The 18,627-nt window shown below is 43.9% G+C and overlaps 1 protein-coding gene across 2 annotated transcripts in view; it reads left to right on the top strand.

Moving 5' to 3' along the window:
• The window catches only part of slc9a1a (solute carrier family 9 member A1a), a 47,954-nt gene that overhangs the window by 10,130 nt on the left and 19,197 nt on the right, over positions 1 to 18,627 (top strand). For both annotated transcript variants that reach the window (XM_042107113.1, XM_042107112.1), the window contains exons 2-5: positions 5,615 to 6,075; positions 9,180 to 9,430; positions 13,310 to 13,527; positions 15,582 to 15,784. In XM_042107113.1, the coding sequence (XP_041963047.1) occupies positions 5,615 to 6,075; positions 9,180 to 9,430; positions 13,310 to 13,527; positions 15,582 to 15,784 (1,133 nt within the window). The remainder of the gene's footprint in view (positions 1 to 5,614; positions 6,076 to 9,179; positions 9,431 to 13,309; positions 13,528 to 15,581; positions 15,785 to 18,627) is intronic.

The raw sequence follows: 18,627 nt of genomic DNA, 5'->3' as shown, positions 1-18,627 counted from the left end.
AGTGTGTTGCTGTTGAAATAAGAATGTGGCTATTTATGGTCTGTTGTTAGCAAGCATGCTAATGGAAAACAGAATGGAGTCACAAATGACAGCCAGAGCAGACATGGAATTGCCTTTGGGAGCAAGCGAGTCTTTGTCTGACCTTGTCCAGATTAGATTTGTTATTTCAGGCTAGGTATTCACAGGTGGCAAATGGCAGATCAAGTTATATCCTGGATCATGCACGCTAGTAAACAATAGGCAGAGAATGGGATTCCCGCTAGCATGCTAGCTAGCTTTGTATGCTAAGCTAAGCTAAAATACGAACATACAAATCATATTGCTTATTACGAAACAAAATGTTAATGTTTGTATATGAAACAGTTTGTATGAATTACCCAAAATTCCCAGTTAATTCCCGTAAATTCCCATTAATTCCCATAATTTCCTTTAATTCCATTAAAGTTTCCAATTTGGAATATTTCCAAAATTACCCAGCTTAACTACCCATGGTAAGTTTTCGGAAAGTTTCCGGAAATTTACTGGAAATGTTCCGCCCCTTTGCAACCCTATTTATAAGGCACATATAAAATACAGTTTACACTGACCAGAGTGCCATACAAAGTGCAAATTAAAAAAAGAAACATAAATACAAATACATAATGCAAATATCAAAAACAATCATACAAGAACAAGAAATGCCAGCGAGAAGAGGTGCGTTTTGAGTCTAGATTTAGATAGATTTTAACAATATGAAAGACACTAGTTTCTGTAAAGCAAAACAAATCAGAATGTGCAAGGGTTTAGATTATCTGAGGCAGCCTTGCAGGGACCTGGGAGGTGAACATAATGATTAGCCTACTGGTGTTCCTGAGAGGCAGAATCAGGTTACCTCCTGTTGGTTCTATTTAGGTCAGAGCACGTCTACTCTCACGCCTCTCCGATATGGCTTACCTGCCACGGTTGGTTTGTGCAGCTGCAAGCTTGTCCAGTGTGACTGGAAATGTAAATGACTCCACCCATTTTAATGAGGAAGACCAGTGATCAGAATTATTTGTAGAACTCAGTACGGAGATCATAGCACAAGTTCCCATTCTAATGAGCACCACTGTCTTTTCAGTATTTCTTTATAAAATCCCACAAGATTTTTAGTGAGTTACTAGTAGATGTTTTTTTTGAGGGGTGAGGTGTCCTTTATTTGTCCTCTTGTCTCCCTGGACACAGACACAGGCACACTTCATATCATTTTAAAGAGAATTGCAAAGAGACTGCTCTTTAGGGAGGTGAAATTCAATTCAATTCAATTCAAGAAGTCAAGTGGTTTCAAAGTTTTCTTCCCTACCACAGGCTTGGAAGTTGAGGCAGAGAGAACGTGAGGCAGAGAGAGAGAGAGAAAGAGAGATCTATGGAAGATGAGCTTCCCTACCTCTCTACCAGCTGTACACCGGGCCCTGTGCCGAACCTCACAACGTATGAAAGGAGAATATCCCTGACAGACCTCCTCTGTGTGCTTTTGTTGTGTGTGTTGTGAAGGGTTGGGGAGTTGGGAGGCGGAATGTGGAAGAAATTATGGTCTGTGTGCCATTCAGAAGAGGGATTCACTCAAAGTCTCGAAGGCCACCAGCAGTAGTGTGTACGCGCCTCTGAAAAAAGGAAATGACACACAGCAGTGTGTGGTTCCTCATAGTGGGGCGATTGTTGATGGACCCGGAGAGAGTATTTGTAAAATATTGAAAGAGAGAGTGTTAGTCTTTGTGAGGGTGTGGGGTTGCAAAGAATGATATGGCAGCCTTTACTGGCAATCAGTCTAGCCAGACTATATTGGTGTCTGTTCTACTCCCATAAGACAACGCTGGTCTTTGTCATGTTAGGCTGTTTCATGAAATGCTTGTCAGTGAAATTGGTGGCATAGTCTAGTGGTGGAAGTTTTTGAGCAAGAACGTTGTTTGCATTAACTTCAGATTAGTCGGCTACACACTAATGCAAACAACGTTCTTGCTCAAAACTCCACCAATTAACATAATTATGCTCTCAAACAACATTTTTAACCTGTTAGCTTCTGAAAATAAACCCTAGGTTGTTTTTGCTCCGGAACATTCTTTTAAATATTTGAATATGTTTAAATGTTCATATGTGCTTGGTAGTGGGTAATAAAGCTCCAACTACGTATATTTTTACCCCATGCGTATGCTTTGTTTATACTAACTACATTATACTAGTAAGTGACCTATAGTAAGCAGTTACCTAAAGCCTTATATTTAATTTGATCGTAACAATATAGAGCCTTTTACAAATCCAAGGTCGCTTTACATAGAACACAAACAAAAAAGTATGAGGAAATGGCAGAGAAATGTCTTGATCAAATTGACGGAAGATCATTGATGGCGGGATTGGGGAAGGGAGTTTAATGCTGATTGAGTATTGTGCCATTTAATTAAATGATGTTGGAAAAATATAGATACGATTTTTCTACAGCCAAATGATGTTCTACTTATGCAATCTTATAATGATGCATGCTTTTTGGAAGCAAAGGCAAACCATGCCTCCTTTTACCAACCTCAGTCCAGTGTTTGTCCATTCAATGGAATTATAAATAAACATAAATAAACTCATGACTGAATGCTAAAACAATGGACCTATCTGAGCTTCTGTCTTCTGTGACCTTGTAAATAGGCTCCAATAACTAAAAACATTTCAGGTCTGTAGATATCAGCACTTCTTTGGAAATAGCCTACAGTTAAGGAGCAGGAAGTAAACATCCACGCTTGAGTTGCCAAAGATTGTTCTGATGTGATTACTTCAGGAGTTCTTTGGAACTCTTTTTTTGCCTCAGAATAAAAATGAAACCAGGCACTATTGTGTAAATAAAAGGTAATTCTGTGTTAATTCCAAGCTCAATAAAGTAGAGAAGGTTGCTCCAAAGAACAGCCAAACAGTCCATTTGGACCAGTGCCTTAGCACTCTGCAGTAGATGTCTTTAGAGTAGCCATGGCACTGCTGTTTAGCCTTGCACAGTGCTTTCCTCACTAACAGCATGGCCTGCTAATTACCTGCAGCTAATTGCAGTCTGCCAGTATGGTAGTGTGGTAGGAAGCAGGACAGGTACCCTCCCCTGTTCTCTATCTCTCCATCCCCTGCCCTGCCTTCACCTCCCCTCTCAGTGTGTGTTCTCTGTGTTGCTGCTCCTTCTTTTTCAGTCTCTCTCTCTCTCTCTCGCTTTCTCTCTCTCTCTCTCAATCTGTCTCTTCCTGTCCTGCTGTTTGGATGATGCAGCTGCTGTTGTGCTGTTAGCGCTCCACCTTGGTCTCTGCTAATGGGCTCTAATAGCGCAGGGCCCAGTGGGACTGCAGAAGGGCAGGACACACCGACCAAGGACACATTTAAGACGTGCGGAGTGCCTGGGAGAAAGATGGACAGAGAGAGAGATAGAGAGAGAGATGTACAGGAAGAAAGAGACTGTTAGCCGCATGGCTAGGCACCCTGCCAGAGTTACAGTCATGTTACCTCTATCAGCTGTTCAAATATAGCTCCCAGATAATTCAGATTTACTAAGCTGTTTTTATTTTCAATTATTCATGATTTACTGTTTGGCGTGCCCTTTAGAAGAGGAGAAAAAACGCCAGCTGAGCGCTGAAACTGCAGCACTATGAGGAGCCAGTTTTACGTAACATTGCAGTTGTTGACACGGCACTGTTTGATATAACCCGCTGTGTCCAGTGACAACAGTTAGTCTGATTCACTTCAGGGGAGTCAAGGAGTTATTAGATGGGAGGCATATTCCAGAATATTCCAGAAAGGTCCCCTGACCCTCAATGATGGCCATTAACAGTTTACAGTGGTACTTCCCTATTGCCCACTGAATCACTGTGGTGATTTTTTGGGGGGTGCAGATGTTTATTCAGGCTTGACAGAGTTTAATTTAGCTTAGAGTCCCCAGGGCACTTGAATGGAGAGTGTGGTTGTGTTATGTAAAAAAGACAAACACTTCTGTGTGGTTGTAGCTAATTGCTGTGTTCTACTTCAAAACTTCAGAAGATTGAAAGAAAAAATGTGGAGAAGGGTTATTAAGCCCAGTGGAAAAGGCCTCTGGATTCATTTTCCTATAAGCGTTAAGGCTCTTTCAATTTCTCAAGGGTGTGTGTGTGTGTGTGTCTGTGTGTATATGTGTGTGTGTGTTTGTGCACCTGGGGTGTATTTCAGAGTAGCTTGTGGGGAGTAGTCCATTTGCTACCACATGATGCAGACCTTGTAGGGTTTAGTTCCTGTTTCGACGTCTTGCGTTTTTTTTTTTTTTTTTCCACTGCTATGATATTGGCCTGTCCCATCAGTCTCATGTGTCACTTCCTGTAGTGTCTCTAGGGTTAGCACCAGTTTACATGGGTGTACGCATGTGCAGTGTTTGAACCAGGCCAGTCTTAGCACGTTTAGTAGGAAGAACTCATTCTTAAAAGACATGTCTGCTTGTCCTGTCACACACAATCCATGACCAAGTTTACTGTATGTATTTTTCCTACAGATTTTGAAAGTTAATTTAACTTAAGATAAGTTAAGTTAAGATTATTTCTATTACTTCTATTTGTGGTGCATCATTGCAGCACTGTTCCCTGATGTTATATAGCAATGTCCTGTTGGCAATGCTTGGCAATAGATTTTTCATCTTATTTCCAAATTTCTTGAATTTCCCCTTGGGGATCAAGTATCTATCTATCTATCTATCTATCTATCTAGTATCTATTTATCAAAGGTTCAGTCAGTTAGAGTTTGAGAATTTACATTAAAACACTTCCCCAACAAATGGATATGCACACATACATGCTTACTTGTACACAAAAGCACACGAGGGCCGATGGTTTGTCACACAAACACAAATCTATCAGTTACTCATGTTGACAGCGTGAGAGAAACCCAGTTTTCCTCCATACACGTCTGTGCTGTCACAAGCCAGCAGCTCTCAGTGAGTTGCTCAGAATGGCAACAGTGACAAGTGGATCTTTGACTAGGACTAGTGTCACACCTGCATGTAGTGCAGATATCAGGATTTTAAAGGTCTTATGAAAGTGTAACAGGTGCTGTAATGTTTTTGAATTTTATTTTGTAGCTCTTGAGTGGTGGGAACTAAGTCATGTGACTGCTCTCATCTTTCTCTCTACCTGTTAAATGTACCGCTATGTCTATGTTGCCCTGATGGAGACATGTCAGCCAAAATGTGTAGATATGTTGCCACTGTTATATATAGCCATTTCTTTGTTTTCTATGAATAGTATGATTCCAAAAGTGAGTTAGCTTGGGGTATGTCTTTCAGTAGATGCTTGAAGGCAGAAAAGCTGTATGGTAAGGCCAGACTGTGTGTTATGTTATGCCTTTAGTTTACTGTACAGTATAGTTACATATATGTTTATGCCCTGTGGCAAGTCCATTGATCTGGCAGGGTGTCGCTGACAAGATAACTTGAAGTGAGAGGCAAATGTATTCATATCATGAATGACGTTCTTTGCTAGCAGGCTTGTTTGTAGTGTTGGCTAAATAACCATTAACACTAAATTTGTCCATTTCTGTATATTCTTCTCCTTTTATCTCTCCTCTCTGTGTCCCTTGCTCTCTCTCTCTCCGTCTCTCCTTCACCCATGTGTTCCAGGTTTCCACCTGACGCCGCGTCTCTCCGGCATCGTGCCCGAGAGCTGTCTGCTGATCGTGGTGGGGCTGCTGGTGGGCGGCCTCATCAAGGTGGTGGGCCAGAAGCCGCCCGTGCTGGAGTCCAACCTCTTCTTCCTGTGCCTGCTGCCGCCCATCATCCTGGACGCCGGCTACTTCCTGCCCATCCGCCCCTTCACTGAAAACATGGGCACCATCCTGATCTTCGCCGTGGTGGGAACCCTGTGGAACGCCTTCTTCGTGGGTGGCGCGCTCTACGGCATCTGCCAGCTGGAGGGCGTGCACCTGAAGAACTACGACCTGCTGTCGTGCCTGCTGTTCGGCTCCATCATCTCGGCCGTGGACCCGGTGGCCGTGTTGGCCGTGTTCGAGGAGATCCATATCAACGAGCTGCTGCACATCCTCGTGTTCGGCGAGTCGCTGCTCAACGACGCCGTCACCGTGGTGAGTAGGCCGGTATGGGATGGAATGGAATGGAGATAGACTGGTAGGGCTTTGTTGGACATCAGCAGGTCTTCAAATGGCCTTACGTAAGACATTTTTCAGGGCTCAGGAGGCTTTTTTTTGGAGGAGCTGTTTTCGTAGATCCCTTTGTACTGTCAGTTTGACCCCAGTCTTCTGTCAGTCAAATTCTGCATAAACCGCTGCTGCCAGCATGGGGTTTGTAGCTGACTGCATAGAACTTGGTTCTTTATAAGACTTTCGCTGGCAGGCAGGTTAAAGAAGTAGAACATTTAACGGTTCCCCTATTATTACAAAGCAATGGACCCTTTTGTCCATATAGCAGTGTATAGGGGTTCAGTTTATTTTTTGTCAATGAGACATGCAACAGGGTGAAAAAAAACACTTGCAAAGACATCCTACTTTGCATCAGCGCCCGACAAAAAGCCCTATGGTTGGATTAAATTTGCTGAAGGTATCCCACTAATCTCACTAATCAAATGAGTTTGTCATGTGGAGGCGAGCAGAGCTAAAATGGTCGTGCCTCACAAGGCTAAATTCTCTGTCCTCCTATTTTTTATACTTTGGCCAGGATTTTATAATCGCAGGGCACATTGAGAATAGTATCTCCACAGAACCAGAGAGAACTGTCTGTCTAGTTCCTGCCTGAGGTTAACTCTGCCGGCTTGATGTTCCTCTGTGTGTGTTTATCGCTGCTCATCACAACCAGAGGCGTGACTGTAAGGCTCTGGAGCTGGTAGCTGACTGCGAAAAACACATTTGTTTCCAGGCGTTAAGTAATTACCATGCCTGTGTTTGCCAGAGCGTCTCCATGAGAAAAACCTCACCGTAGGAGAAAACGCAAGATACGGTACACCATAATCATCTGTCAAATTCACACGCCGCTGAATACCAGGAAATATTTGTCATTCTGACATTTTATTTTTTTCCATGTGTAATAAGAATCAAGCTGTAGTCATGTTATACTATACAAATAATCAGTACTTTTGGAATGTCATATTAGATCTTATCTCTTAATAGAAAGCCTCAGCTGATTCTACATTTTGCGTTATACAGAATACTAACTACCACATTGTGCGGCAGACTTGAAACCAAAGACTTCATGGCTCCAGTGTTTCTGTCGAGGGCTGTCCGTTCTGCTGTGGTTGCTGAATTGGACTTATCTCTGTTGCTACCTGAGTGTCACAGACAGGCAGTGCGTGGGTTTAGTATGGCGTGTGACATGTCCCCCGTGTCACCTCACATTTCTCGCCTCGTCGCAGAGGTTCAGATGAGTGTGAAATTTCTCCCTCTACTTTCATCACAGGAAATGGTCACGCTCGCATCACTCGCATGCGGCCACTTGCTGCTGAATGTCGTCATTTTGTTCTGACCACATCCATTCTCTGTCTTGTGGGTGTTTACTGGCTGTGACAGCTCGAGCTCTGGATGTGGCCCTTGCTGGGGCGGGGGCGGTTGGGGGGTCTAATCTCTGTCCTTATGGGCTCCTGTAGTGTTGGGGCAGTGTGTGTCTCAGACAGACAGGGCCAGGGCTCCAGGGCCAAACAAAGGGGTTCAATAATACAATTAGTCTGTGTGCGTGTGTGTGTGTGTGTGTGTGTGTGTGTGTGTGTGTGTGTGTGTGTGTGTGTGTGAGAGAGAGAGAATGTGTACGTGTGCATGCACGTGTGTGCGTGCGTGTGTCTGTCTCTCTCTTTTGGTGTGTGTGCGTGTGTGTGTGTGTGTGTGTGTGTGAGAGAGAGAGAGAATGTGTACGTGTGCATGCACGTGTGTGCGTGCGTGTGTCTGTCTCTCTCTTTTGGTGTGTGTGTGTGTGTGTGCGTGTGTGTGTGTGAGAGAGAGAGAGAGAGAGAGAGAATGTGTACGTGTGCAGGAACGTGTGTGCGTGTGTTTGTCTGTCTCTCTTTTTTGGTGTTTGTGTGTGTTTTTCTCTTTCTTTTGGTGTGTGTGTGTGTGTGAGTGTGTGTGTGTGTGTGTGTGGGTGGGTGGGAGTGGGAGCCCTATGGTTGGAGGTACATTAGCTAGCAGTTGCGGCCAGCGTGATTGAAATGAATCTTAGCAACCAGTTTGCCACAAGACTTTTTCCTCATGACTTCCTAATGAGTAGAATGGCATGGCTTTTAAGAATCCATCATCTCCACACAGGAACCACTGATGTGTCTAGAAGGACTGCATTAATGGAAGAATTCAAATGAAATAAGCCGTTGCTGTGCTTACTGCTCTCAGAGCTAATTGAGATTCTGTCTCAGTTGAAATAATGACTTTAATGACTCCCTGGTGGGTGGTTAGTGCAGGCTGGGGCGGGTTTATGAGATGAGTCTTTGGTTGGTGGCAGACTACGCTGGAGGTGGAAGCAGCAAAACTCCATTAACTTTGAAATAGGGGGGAATCTCTCACTGACTATGTTTACATGCACTTCAGTATCCCGATTATTAGGCTTACCCCAGTTTTGATCATTTTTGTGATATGGTGTTTACATGAACACAGAGAAACCCGGTTATTAGTATCCCTGTATACATGATCAATGCTAGTATCCCAGTTGCCAACAGTAAAGTTCTATTAGCGTACCTTATCCCGGTTTCTAATGCAATCATGTGTTTGCATTAGAAACTGGGATTAGAAACTAGGATAAGGTGTATACATGGAGCAGTATCCCAGTTCCTTTCGGAGTACTCCACCTAGCATATCCGATTTCTCAAAACCGGGATAAGGGCTTATATCTGGGGTTCTGAAATCAGGATATGATGTTTACGTGTGCAAACACAAAACCGGGATACCTCAAAATCCTGATTATAAACAGCCATTTTTGGATTCGAACCCTAATTTTGCTCTTTTGTCTTTCTCCCTCCCTTTCTCCATTTCCATTTTTTGTCACTGTCTTTTGCTCTCTCTCACCATCACTTTTTCCCTGAAACCCTCCCTCCATATCCCTCTCTCTCTATCTCTCTCTGTCTCCCCCCTTCCCTCCATTCCCCACTTTCTCTCTATCTCTCTCTGTCTCCCCCCTTCCTTCCCTCCATTCCCCACTCTCTCTCTATCTCTCTCTGTCTCCCCCCTTCCTCCCCTCCATCTCTCTGTGTCTCTAGGTGCTGTACCATCTCTTTGAGGAGTTTGCCGGCGTTGGGACGGTGACTATGGTCGACGTCCTGCTGGGCATAGTGTGCTTCCTGGTGGTATCGCTGGGCGGTATCCTGGTGGGCGCCATCTACGGCATCCTGGCGGCGTTCACATCCCGCTTCACCTCACACACTCGCGTCATCGAGCCGCTCTTCGTCTTCCTCTACAGCTACATGGCCTACCTGTCCGCCGAGGTTTTCCACCTCTCCGGTATCATGGCGTAAGTCCCCCCCCCCCCCCCTCTGGGACTGAAGTGGCGGCTGTGATTGGTTTACTCTGGATAAGCCAAGGTCATGCCGTCATTGACGAAGACCATGCTTTATATGCGAGGGGCAGCCGTGGCCTACTGGTTAGCACTTCGGACCTGTAACCGGAGGGTTGCCAGTTCGAACTACCAGTAGGCACGGCTGAAGTGCCCTTGAGCAAGGCACCTAACCCCTCACTGCTCCCCGAGCGCCGCTGTTGATTCAGGCAGCTCACTGCGCTGGGATTAGTGTGTGCTTCACCTCACTCTGTGTACACTGTGTGCTGTGTGTGTTTCACTAATTCACGGATTGGGATAAATGCAGAGACCAAATTTCCCTCACGGGATCAAAAAAAGAGTATATATATACTATATTACATGCTAATTTACTAGAGCTACAGTATTACATGCTAATAGCCAAAAGGAGAGGAGGGGACATGTATTATTGAGTATGTCACACCAGACTAAATGTCACCGCAGGTGTACCTATTGGGCCTAGTTCTAGACTAAATGCTTTGTCAGTGGAGATCTTCATTGAAGTCTAGGATTTTACGCTTATGTCACGTTCCATTTGTATGCCCGAGTCGGTCACCGAGTTGTTTTCCTGATCTACTAACCGGAAATTGCAAATGGAATGCCCTCTGAAGTTGTATACCGACTTGTCAGCGTACCACGAAAATTCCAAGATGGCTGTGCCCATTAACAGTAAATGAGAGCCGTAGATATACACTATTTATTAGCAGTTCTGATTTGTTTATCACTAAATCAGTCGTACAAACAAAAGTATCTAACCTCTGTCTGTCACTATATTGCTATGACGTTTGTTTGTGTAAAATAGTAACGCTTTGTTACAAACTGGTATTGCTACATCTGGTAACAGTTGCTAACAACAGACACATGCTAACAAACGGTAGCATTTAGTTCTCGACTTGTTGACTAACTGGAACGCAACCAGCTCAGGTTTTTATATGGATGTGACATCATTCTGAATCTCTAGTTGTTTTGCGAGACAACTGGAACGTGGCATTAATCCATCCATGGGAATCCAACACATTGTGTGGTTATGCACCACTGATGCTCCAGTGTTTTGGCCTGCGGGCCCTTGCCTTTGACTGTCTAAATGGAAGGGTGTGTTGGGTGTACTATAATAGGCAAGACTTAAAATATTATCAAATGTAGAGGGAATGACGAGAGAGAGAATGGATGATGGTCTGGATGTGGCTGTAGATACAAGGAAGTGGTTCGTAAGCTATTTCCTGTCTCTCAAACTGTTTGGTTTATCTCTGCAGACAGACCACGCCACAACCACAGCTGACTTGTGGGTCAACTGCTGAAAAAGAGATTTGGAGGTTTTGATGGCAAGATGAGATTAGGGCATTGAATCCATGAACCGGAATGAGAAACTAAAATATAGGAACCGAGAAGTGAAGAGACAAATGGAGATGTTGACAAAACCGCTTTGTGGAACTATTCGTTTTTCACTGAAGAGTTTTCACCTGCAGGAAAGGAAGAAGAATGGACAACATAGGGGGGCAGGGGGGCGGGGGGGCGGGGGGGCGGGGGGGGGGGGGGGGGGGGGGGTAAAGGAGAGAGCTGTGATATTGAGAGAGCTTGGCTGTCCCAACTGCTTGTTGAATTCATGAGCACATCTGTGATGTACAGCCAAGCCATGAGAAAAAGGCCTTCTGACTTATAGTCACCCTGCCCAACACACACACAATCACACACACACACACACACACACAGCACACACACACACACACAAACACACTTCCTATCCCAGTCTCTGTTTATCATCATGGACCTCTGCACCGGACAGACATAAAGCAGGACAGGAATATTGATAACACTGGTGACAGGGAGAGATTTGTGCCGCTCCTTCTGACAGTCCATGGCCGTCAGTTCAGGGCAGTTCTCATCCCTTCTCCGCCGATGAGCCATTAGTCTTCTAGGGAGGAAGGCAGGGAAGGAGGAAGGGGGTTGCTGTTCGATTGGTTCATTTCTGCTCAGGCGAGTTTCATCACTGCCTGTTTCCTCTTTAGCATGTTGGCACAGAGTGAGAGGGAAGCTCTCTGTGAGAACAGGGATGTGTGTGTGTGTGTGTGTTTGTGTGTGTGGTAACGGGATGACTAATAAGGAGTATTAGGATGTTGGTTTCAATATGATTATGACATGGTTATGTCACCTTGACCAAGCCATTCTAAGGTTCTCGTCTTGTGGAGAAGGACCCATGCCTTGTCATGTGTCGGGAGTGTGTGAGACTGGTATGCTAAAGACCCTAAGCAGGTAGACAGACACCATGGACAAGATCCAGTTTGTGGGTGCATGGATACAACACAGTGGTGACACAATATTATAGGCTGTCAGTCAGTCTGATGCTCTGTTGTTGATGCAGAAGTGAGTGGACAGACAGGGAAGCTGCTGAGGTCACTGGTCATGTGACCTGGGAGGAGAGGAGCAGCCAGTCATCTGCAGAGCTGCGTGTTCTTCCACCTCCTCAGACTAATGGCTCTGTTAGCAGTGTGAATCCAGCCATGGTGTTTACATCGTATTCCACTCTCTCTCTCTCTCTCTCTCTCTCTCCTGAAGTTGTGACAGTAGTCACTGCTACTCTCCGTCTCTCTCTCCCACAAACTCATTGTTTCCCTTTTACTTTCTTTCTCTCCATTTACATCTCTCTCTCTCTTACATTCTCTTTCTCTCAGCCTTTCTTTCTTTCTCCCTTTACGTCTCTCTCTCTCTTACATTCTCTTTTTCTCTCTCTCTCAGCCTTTGAAAAAAAGTGTGGTTGAGTGAGTGTATTGTGTGTGTGAGCATTACTCATCTTGCACTGGATCATCTTCCTGAATCTCAATATTCTGACCACAACAATGGTCAAATGATTAAGTCAGCACCAGTCAGAGGCTACATTCATCGTTTGTAACCACAAATATTGCTTTTAATAAAACAAATATTTGACAGTATTTTTAGACTAAAAGACCTATGAAGTATTTTGATACAAAATACGTAGCCATTTTCTTCAACCCAATAAAATACAAATTACAAAATATTTATTTTTGTATTTCAAATACATACAGTATTTTAAATACATGTATCATAAATTCAGCACATACCTGTCTGCATACGGCACACACCACTGTTTTCTGTGGATTGAGGAATGACCGATTGTCAAGGGAACAGAAATTAAGGATGTCTGGTATCTTGCTTTATAATTACCTTTAATTGGTCACCTACATGCATTTAAGCACTGCGCCACTGTTAACTTGTGCCAAGTGGACTTAACTGACACCGTGGCACGTGTGCATCTTACACAGACAGGTCTTCTATACTATACAGCTCTTTTATTCACTGACACAAAATGAGGGATTGGGAAGGAAAAGTATTTTCTTGTATTAAGGGTAAATGCACCTCCACAAACCTACTGTTAAGGATATGGCTACTTTCCCCCGTGGCCCTAATTAACAAAAGTACACATGCTAATTTTATAAGCATGCACCATGCCTGCTACTTACAGTATCTGTCATGGTTCACTGAGTCATAATTCTAGATTATGGGATACAGATGGCCAGCATCTATGTTACCGTGTAACTTGATGCATGTGTAAGTGGTCACGTACATGCTCAAACACAGAGTTGTGTATACTATGACAGCTGCCTCATTTCCATTAGTTTAAGAGTGCTTTTATGATATAATGATAATAATGGTTTATGAGTGTATGTACTGTGTGTGTGATTGTGTGTGTGTGTCTGTTTGTTTGTCTGTGTCTGTGTGTGTCCAAGTGTATTGATAAATGTTGACATGATTTTCTTCGGCTTCCTTACCTTTACATGGTGTGCTTCTCTCTCTGCCTCATAGGCTGATTGCCTGCGGAGTGGTGATGCGACCCTACGTGGAGGCCAACATATCCCACAAGTCCCACACTACCATCAAGTATTTCCTGAAGATGTGGAGCAGCGTGAGCGAGACGCTGATCTTCATCTTCTTGGGTGTGTCCACTGTTGCCGGGGACCATAACTGGAACTGGACCTTTGTCACATCTACAGTTCTCCTGTCTCTAGTTGCCAGAGTTCTCGGTGAGTCTGTGTGTGTGTGTGTGTGTGTGTGGGGGGGGGGGGGTCTGTGTCTGTGTGTGTGTGTGTGTGTGTGTGAAATGTGAGTGTAGTGTGTGTGATGTCATGGGTTATTGTTTGAGGACATACTCTTATTGTAGGCTACTGGTGTCAGTCAAGTGAGACATGTTTGTAGTGCATGGTGTGTGCAGGCATGGTCTGGAGGTGAGACATGTTTGTAGTGCATAGTCTGGAGGTGAGACATGTGTGCATGCATGGTATGGTCTGGAGGTGAGACATGTTTGTAGTGCATGGTCTGGAGGTGAGACATTTTTGTAGTGCATGGTATGGTCTGGAGGTGAGACATGTTTGTAGTGCATAGTCTGGAGGTGAGACATGTGTGCATGCATGGTATGGTCTGGAGGTGGTGTACACATGATATTTGTAATTTGTAGACTGAAACATAGAGAGAAACTAAGTGTGATGCTAAACAAGCTAAATAATCTGTGTGTTCCCACACGTTTTGTATATTGTGTAGGCCTGTTCATGTCGTAACTGAACCGTCACCGTAGCTGTCGTGCCAATTGCATATAAAGGGACCCTGCTGACTTCATGGCATAGAGGACTGCACAGAGGCCAGAACAACATGCATCTGGCAGCAATGCCCAGTTTTCCCAGTCTAATCAGTGTGACTGTCACATACTGTCACATACTACACATATTAAAATACAGGCACCAAGAGAGGATGAGACTGAACCATCAGAGACACTCACACACACACACACTCTCACAGACAGACACACAGACACAGACACACACACAGACATACACACTATTCAGCAAGTGAAGTCCAGCCCTCGTTTACCCACTCAGTAACACTGCGTAGAAGCAGACCCTGTGTGCAGAGGACTAATCCTCAGCTAATGTACTCCCTGCATGTGGTGTCACTGAGGTTATTGCGGCCCGGGATGTTTCCCACACACTGGACAGTCAACTCACAAACACGCACGCACGCACACAGATCTCTCTTCTCTCAACAGCTGTGACCTGGAGCATTGCTACCCCTGACTTAGCGCATAGCTAAACTAAGTCTCTGGCGTTGTTGCTATTGCTTTCAACACATGGAGTACCCTGTGGGGAAGGCTGAGTAAGGATAGCATGCCGGGAGATAAACACAAGTTCTCCTCTTCACCTCCATGAAAACAGAGCTGCAGGCTTCTGTCTAGACCCGGAGGTGAATGCTCATGTGTTGAGCCAGGGGACGGCAAACAAAAAATGGCTTCAGCTTCGTCAGTGTGTCACTTCCTTTCAGAAACACACACATTCAACAAGTTTTCTCACTCTGGATTATTAAGAAATCTCAAAGAGAAGTAAAAACATGAAGAGGTCATGTTTATGCTCTTACGCAAACTGGTTGCCTTCTTGACTTACGAGAGAGTAGTCCCCACCACAGCATCAGCGTAGGACCTGTTGAGCTGCAAAGTGTATATCCACAGTTGTGCAGTGTAAATGTTTATTCATAGTGATGTAGTGATTCATAGTCTGCTTAGAAAAAGTGGATTTTCTAAGTGGAAGTACACATTAGATGCATCAAAGTCATTGCAGGTAGTCATCCGTAGTACTGTAGGAAAGACTGTTTTTAAGTCCCATTGTGTCCTTCAAGTGTTAAGGGCCGTTCACACCAAGAGTGATAACTATAACAATAACGGCAAAACAAAAATCGTTTTAGCATGAAATGAATGAAAACCTCTACACATAAACTATAACTATGAGGACATGAAGAATGATATCGTTGGGGATCACTTTCAGAACAATTTTGCAAACGATAAAAAGCTGACCACCAATCGTAATCCATAACATTTTTGCCATCACATTCATCAACATATGTTTCATCATAAATAGACTCATAAATAGACTTTTCTTAACGTTGGTCAGTGTGGACGCTTTTATCGTTATGGTTATAGTTATGGTTATAGTTATGCTTCCTGTGGTGAATGGCCCTGTACACCAAAGTAGATCTTTGCTTGTTCAATTGAAACTGTTATATTAACCCAAATTAAATTTCTCTTTAACCCAAGGGGTGGTTGGCCTGACCTTTGTCATCAACAAGTTCCGTATCGTCAAACTCACCACCAAGGACCAGTTCATTATCGCCTACGGTGGCCTACGAGGGGCAATTGCCTTCTCTCTGGGTTACCTGCTGGATAAAGTCCACTTTCCCATGAGAGACATGTTCCTGACAGCGATCATCACTGTCATCTTCTTCACTGTGTTTGTGCAGGTGAGTACATCAGAGTCTCTATCTCTCTCTCTCACACACACACACACACACACACACACACACACACACAGACACAGACATGCATACACATACACAGCCTGTCTTAGTGAGTGATCTGTTTGGCATTCACAGACTCGGTGCACACAAATGCTAAATGTCAGATCTGTTTGTGTAACCTGAGTTGTGTTGAACCTGCGCGATTCCATCCTGCACACGCCCGGACTCGAACCGGCGAACAGCAGCACCTCGGATCGGGAGGCGAGCGCGCTAACAATTGAGCCAATAGCCCAGGCTACTGGCCCGCATGCCAGCAGCACTCTTGAGGCGTCGGGGAGTGAGGTTTACCAACGTTCCACAAGCACAGCTAAGCTAGCTGGCATCCGTTACATTTGCATAGGGCCGTGTCAGTTTAAGCATGTTGAAGTGTGTAGAAACATATCACATTGGTTGTAACCTTCATGGAGATGGGTGGGCTTGTCATTCAATTGTACATTTAAAGAGAATGACATTGGCCAGCTGTGTGTTTTTGTGTTTACAGCTTAGTGTTTTTGTCCAGTAGTGGTCAGAAAAGATGCGTACCTGTTGCCCTGATTCTATGACACCTACTTTGAGTAGAAACAGTTGACGCAGATTGGTTGTTGTCATAGAACGCTGTGGTGAGCGCTGCTCCCTGCAGCCTGTTGTGGCCCATGGAGTTAGCGTGGCTATTTTGAGGAGGAGTGGTGTATTATGTGGTGTGTTAACATGCACGAAGCCTTTGTAGTGGCCACTCCACCCTTCATGTCTCTTCCTGTTCTGGGCTTTGACTTTGGTGCACACGCTGCTCTGGTATGAATAAGTACCCCCACTGCAGTTGTTCTCAGTTACCACGCATGCACGCACACACGCACGCACGCACGCACTCACTCACACACACACACACACACACACACACACACACACACACACACACAAACATGTGTGGATACACTAAGGCTGCAACGATTAATTGATTAGTTGTCAGCTAATTAATGGTAATTGTTAATATGTTTGTGTCATGTTTTTAAGGAAATTACCACAAAATGATTTGATTTCATCTCTTTTCTGCTTTACTTGGTCTTCTATGACCGTGAGCTAAAAAGCTAAATATGTAAACATCAACATTTTTTGGCATTGTATCGATCAAAAAACTACTCAATTAAATTGAAAAAAAAAAAACAATCAGATTAATTGGCTATGAAAATAATTGTTAGTTGCAGCCCTTATGAACACACACACACACACACTCGTCAAGATTGTACCAATCCACTACACTACATCAGAGTTTATAAACCTGTGTGTTGAATTAGTCCTGTGTGTGTGTTCATCTGACACTGGCCTTGTGTGAGGGGTTGTTGAAGTGAAAAGGGCTTTGCCCAAAATAAAGCCTTTCAGTAGCAGCAGCTGAGCCAAATGATTTATTCATCTGTGCCAGGCTGTTATGGTAAGAGGTGATTTCAGTCCTGCCATACTGCCCGAGGTCACACAAGTTACACAAGGTGCTCCATCTCGATGATAATCACAAAGCTTCCACTCCGTCATGGAGGACAGGAGTCTATATGGATGCTAATTGATTGCGTTTAATAGTTAATAATTCCTGGTCTGGGTAAAGTGTCTGCCTCTTCCTGTCCTTCTTGTAGACTGTGCTGTAGAGGAGTGACTTTCTACAACTAGGTTTATATCTTCAACCTGCACCTTGGTAAAATTGACATAGACATTTTGAAAATGCACTGCTTCTTTAATTGATCTGTTTGTTGACAGTGGACAGCTGGCAAATAGCTACAGCTTTGAAGTTTCAGTGGTTTACACAGTGGTTACACTGTGGTGTGGTGATACACATGTGAAATCGGCTAATGGTGTGTTTGTTCATAAGGTTCTCCATAATGTGTGACAGAGTTGTCCACTATTAAAACTGCTTGGCTGGTTTATATCTCAGCAAGGGAAGGAGTGTTGTCAAATCGAACACATTCTCTAACACATACACACACAGATGGATATAAAGCGGCAAGGCATTATTTCATACTTAATTTTATGTACAGAGCAATTGAATGATTAAATTAATAAACTAAAAATTACATAATAGTTAAAAGAAAGTTCATAGAATATAATAGCGTAAAAGAATGTATATTATACATTGTACATTGAGATGTTTCTAAAACATGTTTGAGGAGCCCTCAGACTGATAGCCATCACTCACCCCAACTCCACTTACCTGTCCACTACACCACACAGCCTACATAGACTTATAAAAGATAATTAATTTTCAAACCTGTACCAAAACACATTTTTATTCAAACATCAAGTCTGCCTCAAAATACAACAGAAAAATCATGAACTCAAAATGTCATTGTGGGAAAAAAAAAAAAACAATGACTGCGTAACAGTGCAAAAACGTGAGAAACACCAAATTCTCTTCTACACACTTTCATCTCGTCGTTTAAGGCTTTGTCAATCCACGGGTACCTCCCCACCCACTCCTCCCGGTACCTGCATAGACGCTTTTGCTTTTTAGCGGCGTGTTGGGGTTCCAGCAGGCTACATCAGCCATGTCAAGGAATTAATGAAAATGAGCTAAAATCAGTGCATATTCGCGCCTAATTATAGAATGTCAAAAAAGAAACAAAGTAGCCGGGGCTGCATCCAGACACTTAGCTGCCGTCGGGGGCTGCATGCAGTCGACTCAACCTCTCTACGGACAGTTTTTGATGTTTATCAGAAAATAACTACTCAGTATTCTGATTGAGTATAATTTATTCTGATAGAGTTTAATTAAATGCTCCTAAACTGGGCTGGTGTGTTTTGTCGAGTTCAGAGACAAAAGCAGC

This window comes from Alosa sapidissima, chromosome 10, assembly GCF_018492685.1.
Source record: "Alosa sapidissima isolate fAloSap1 chromosome 10, fAloSap1.pri, whole genome shotgun sequence".
NCBI lineage: Eukaryota > Metazoa > Chordata > Actinopteri > Clupeiformes > Clupeidae > Alosa > Alosa sapidissima.
The sequence above is the reverse complement of the archived record's forward strand: the minus strand, read 5'-3'. Positions and strand labels throughout refer to the sequence as shown.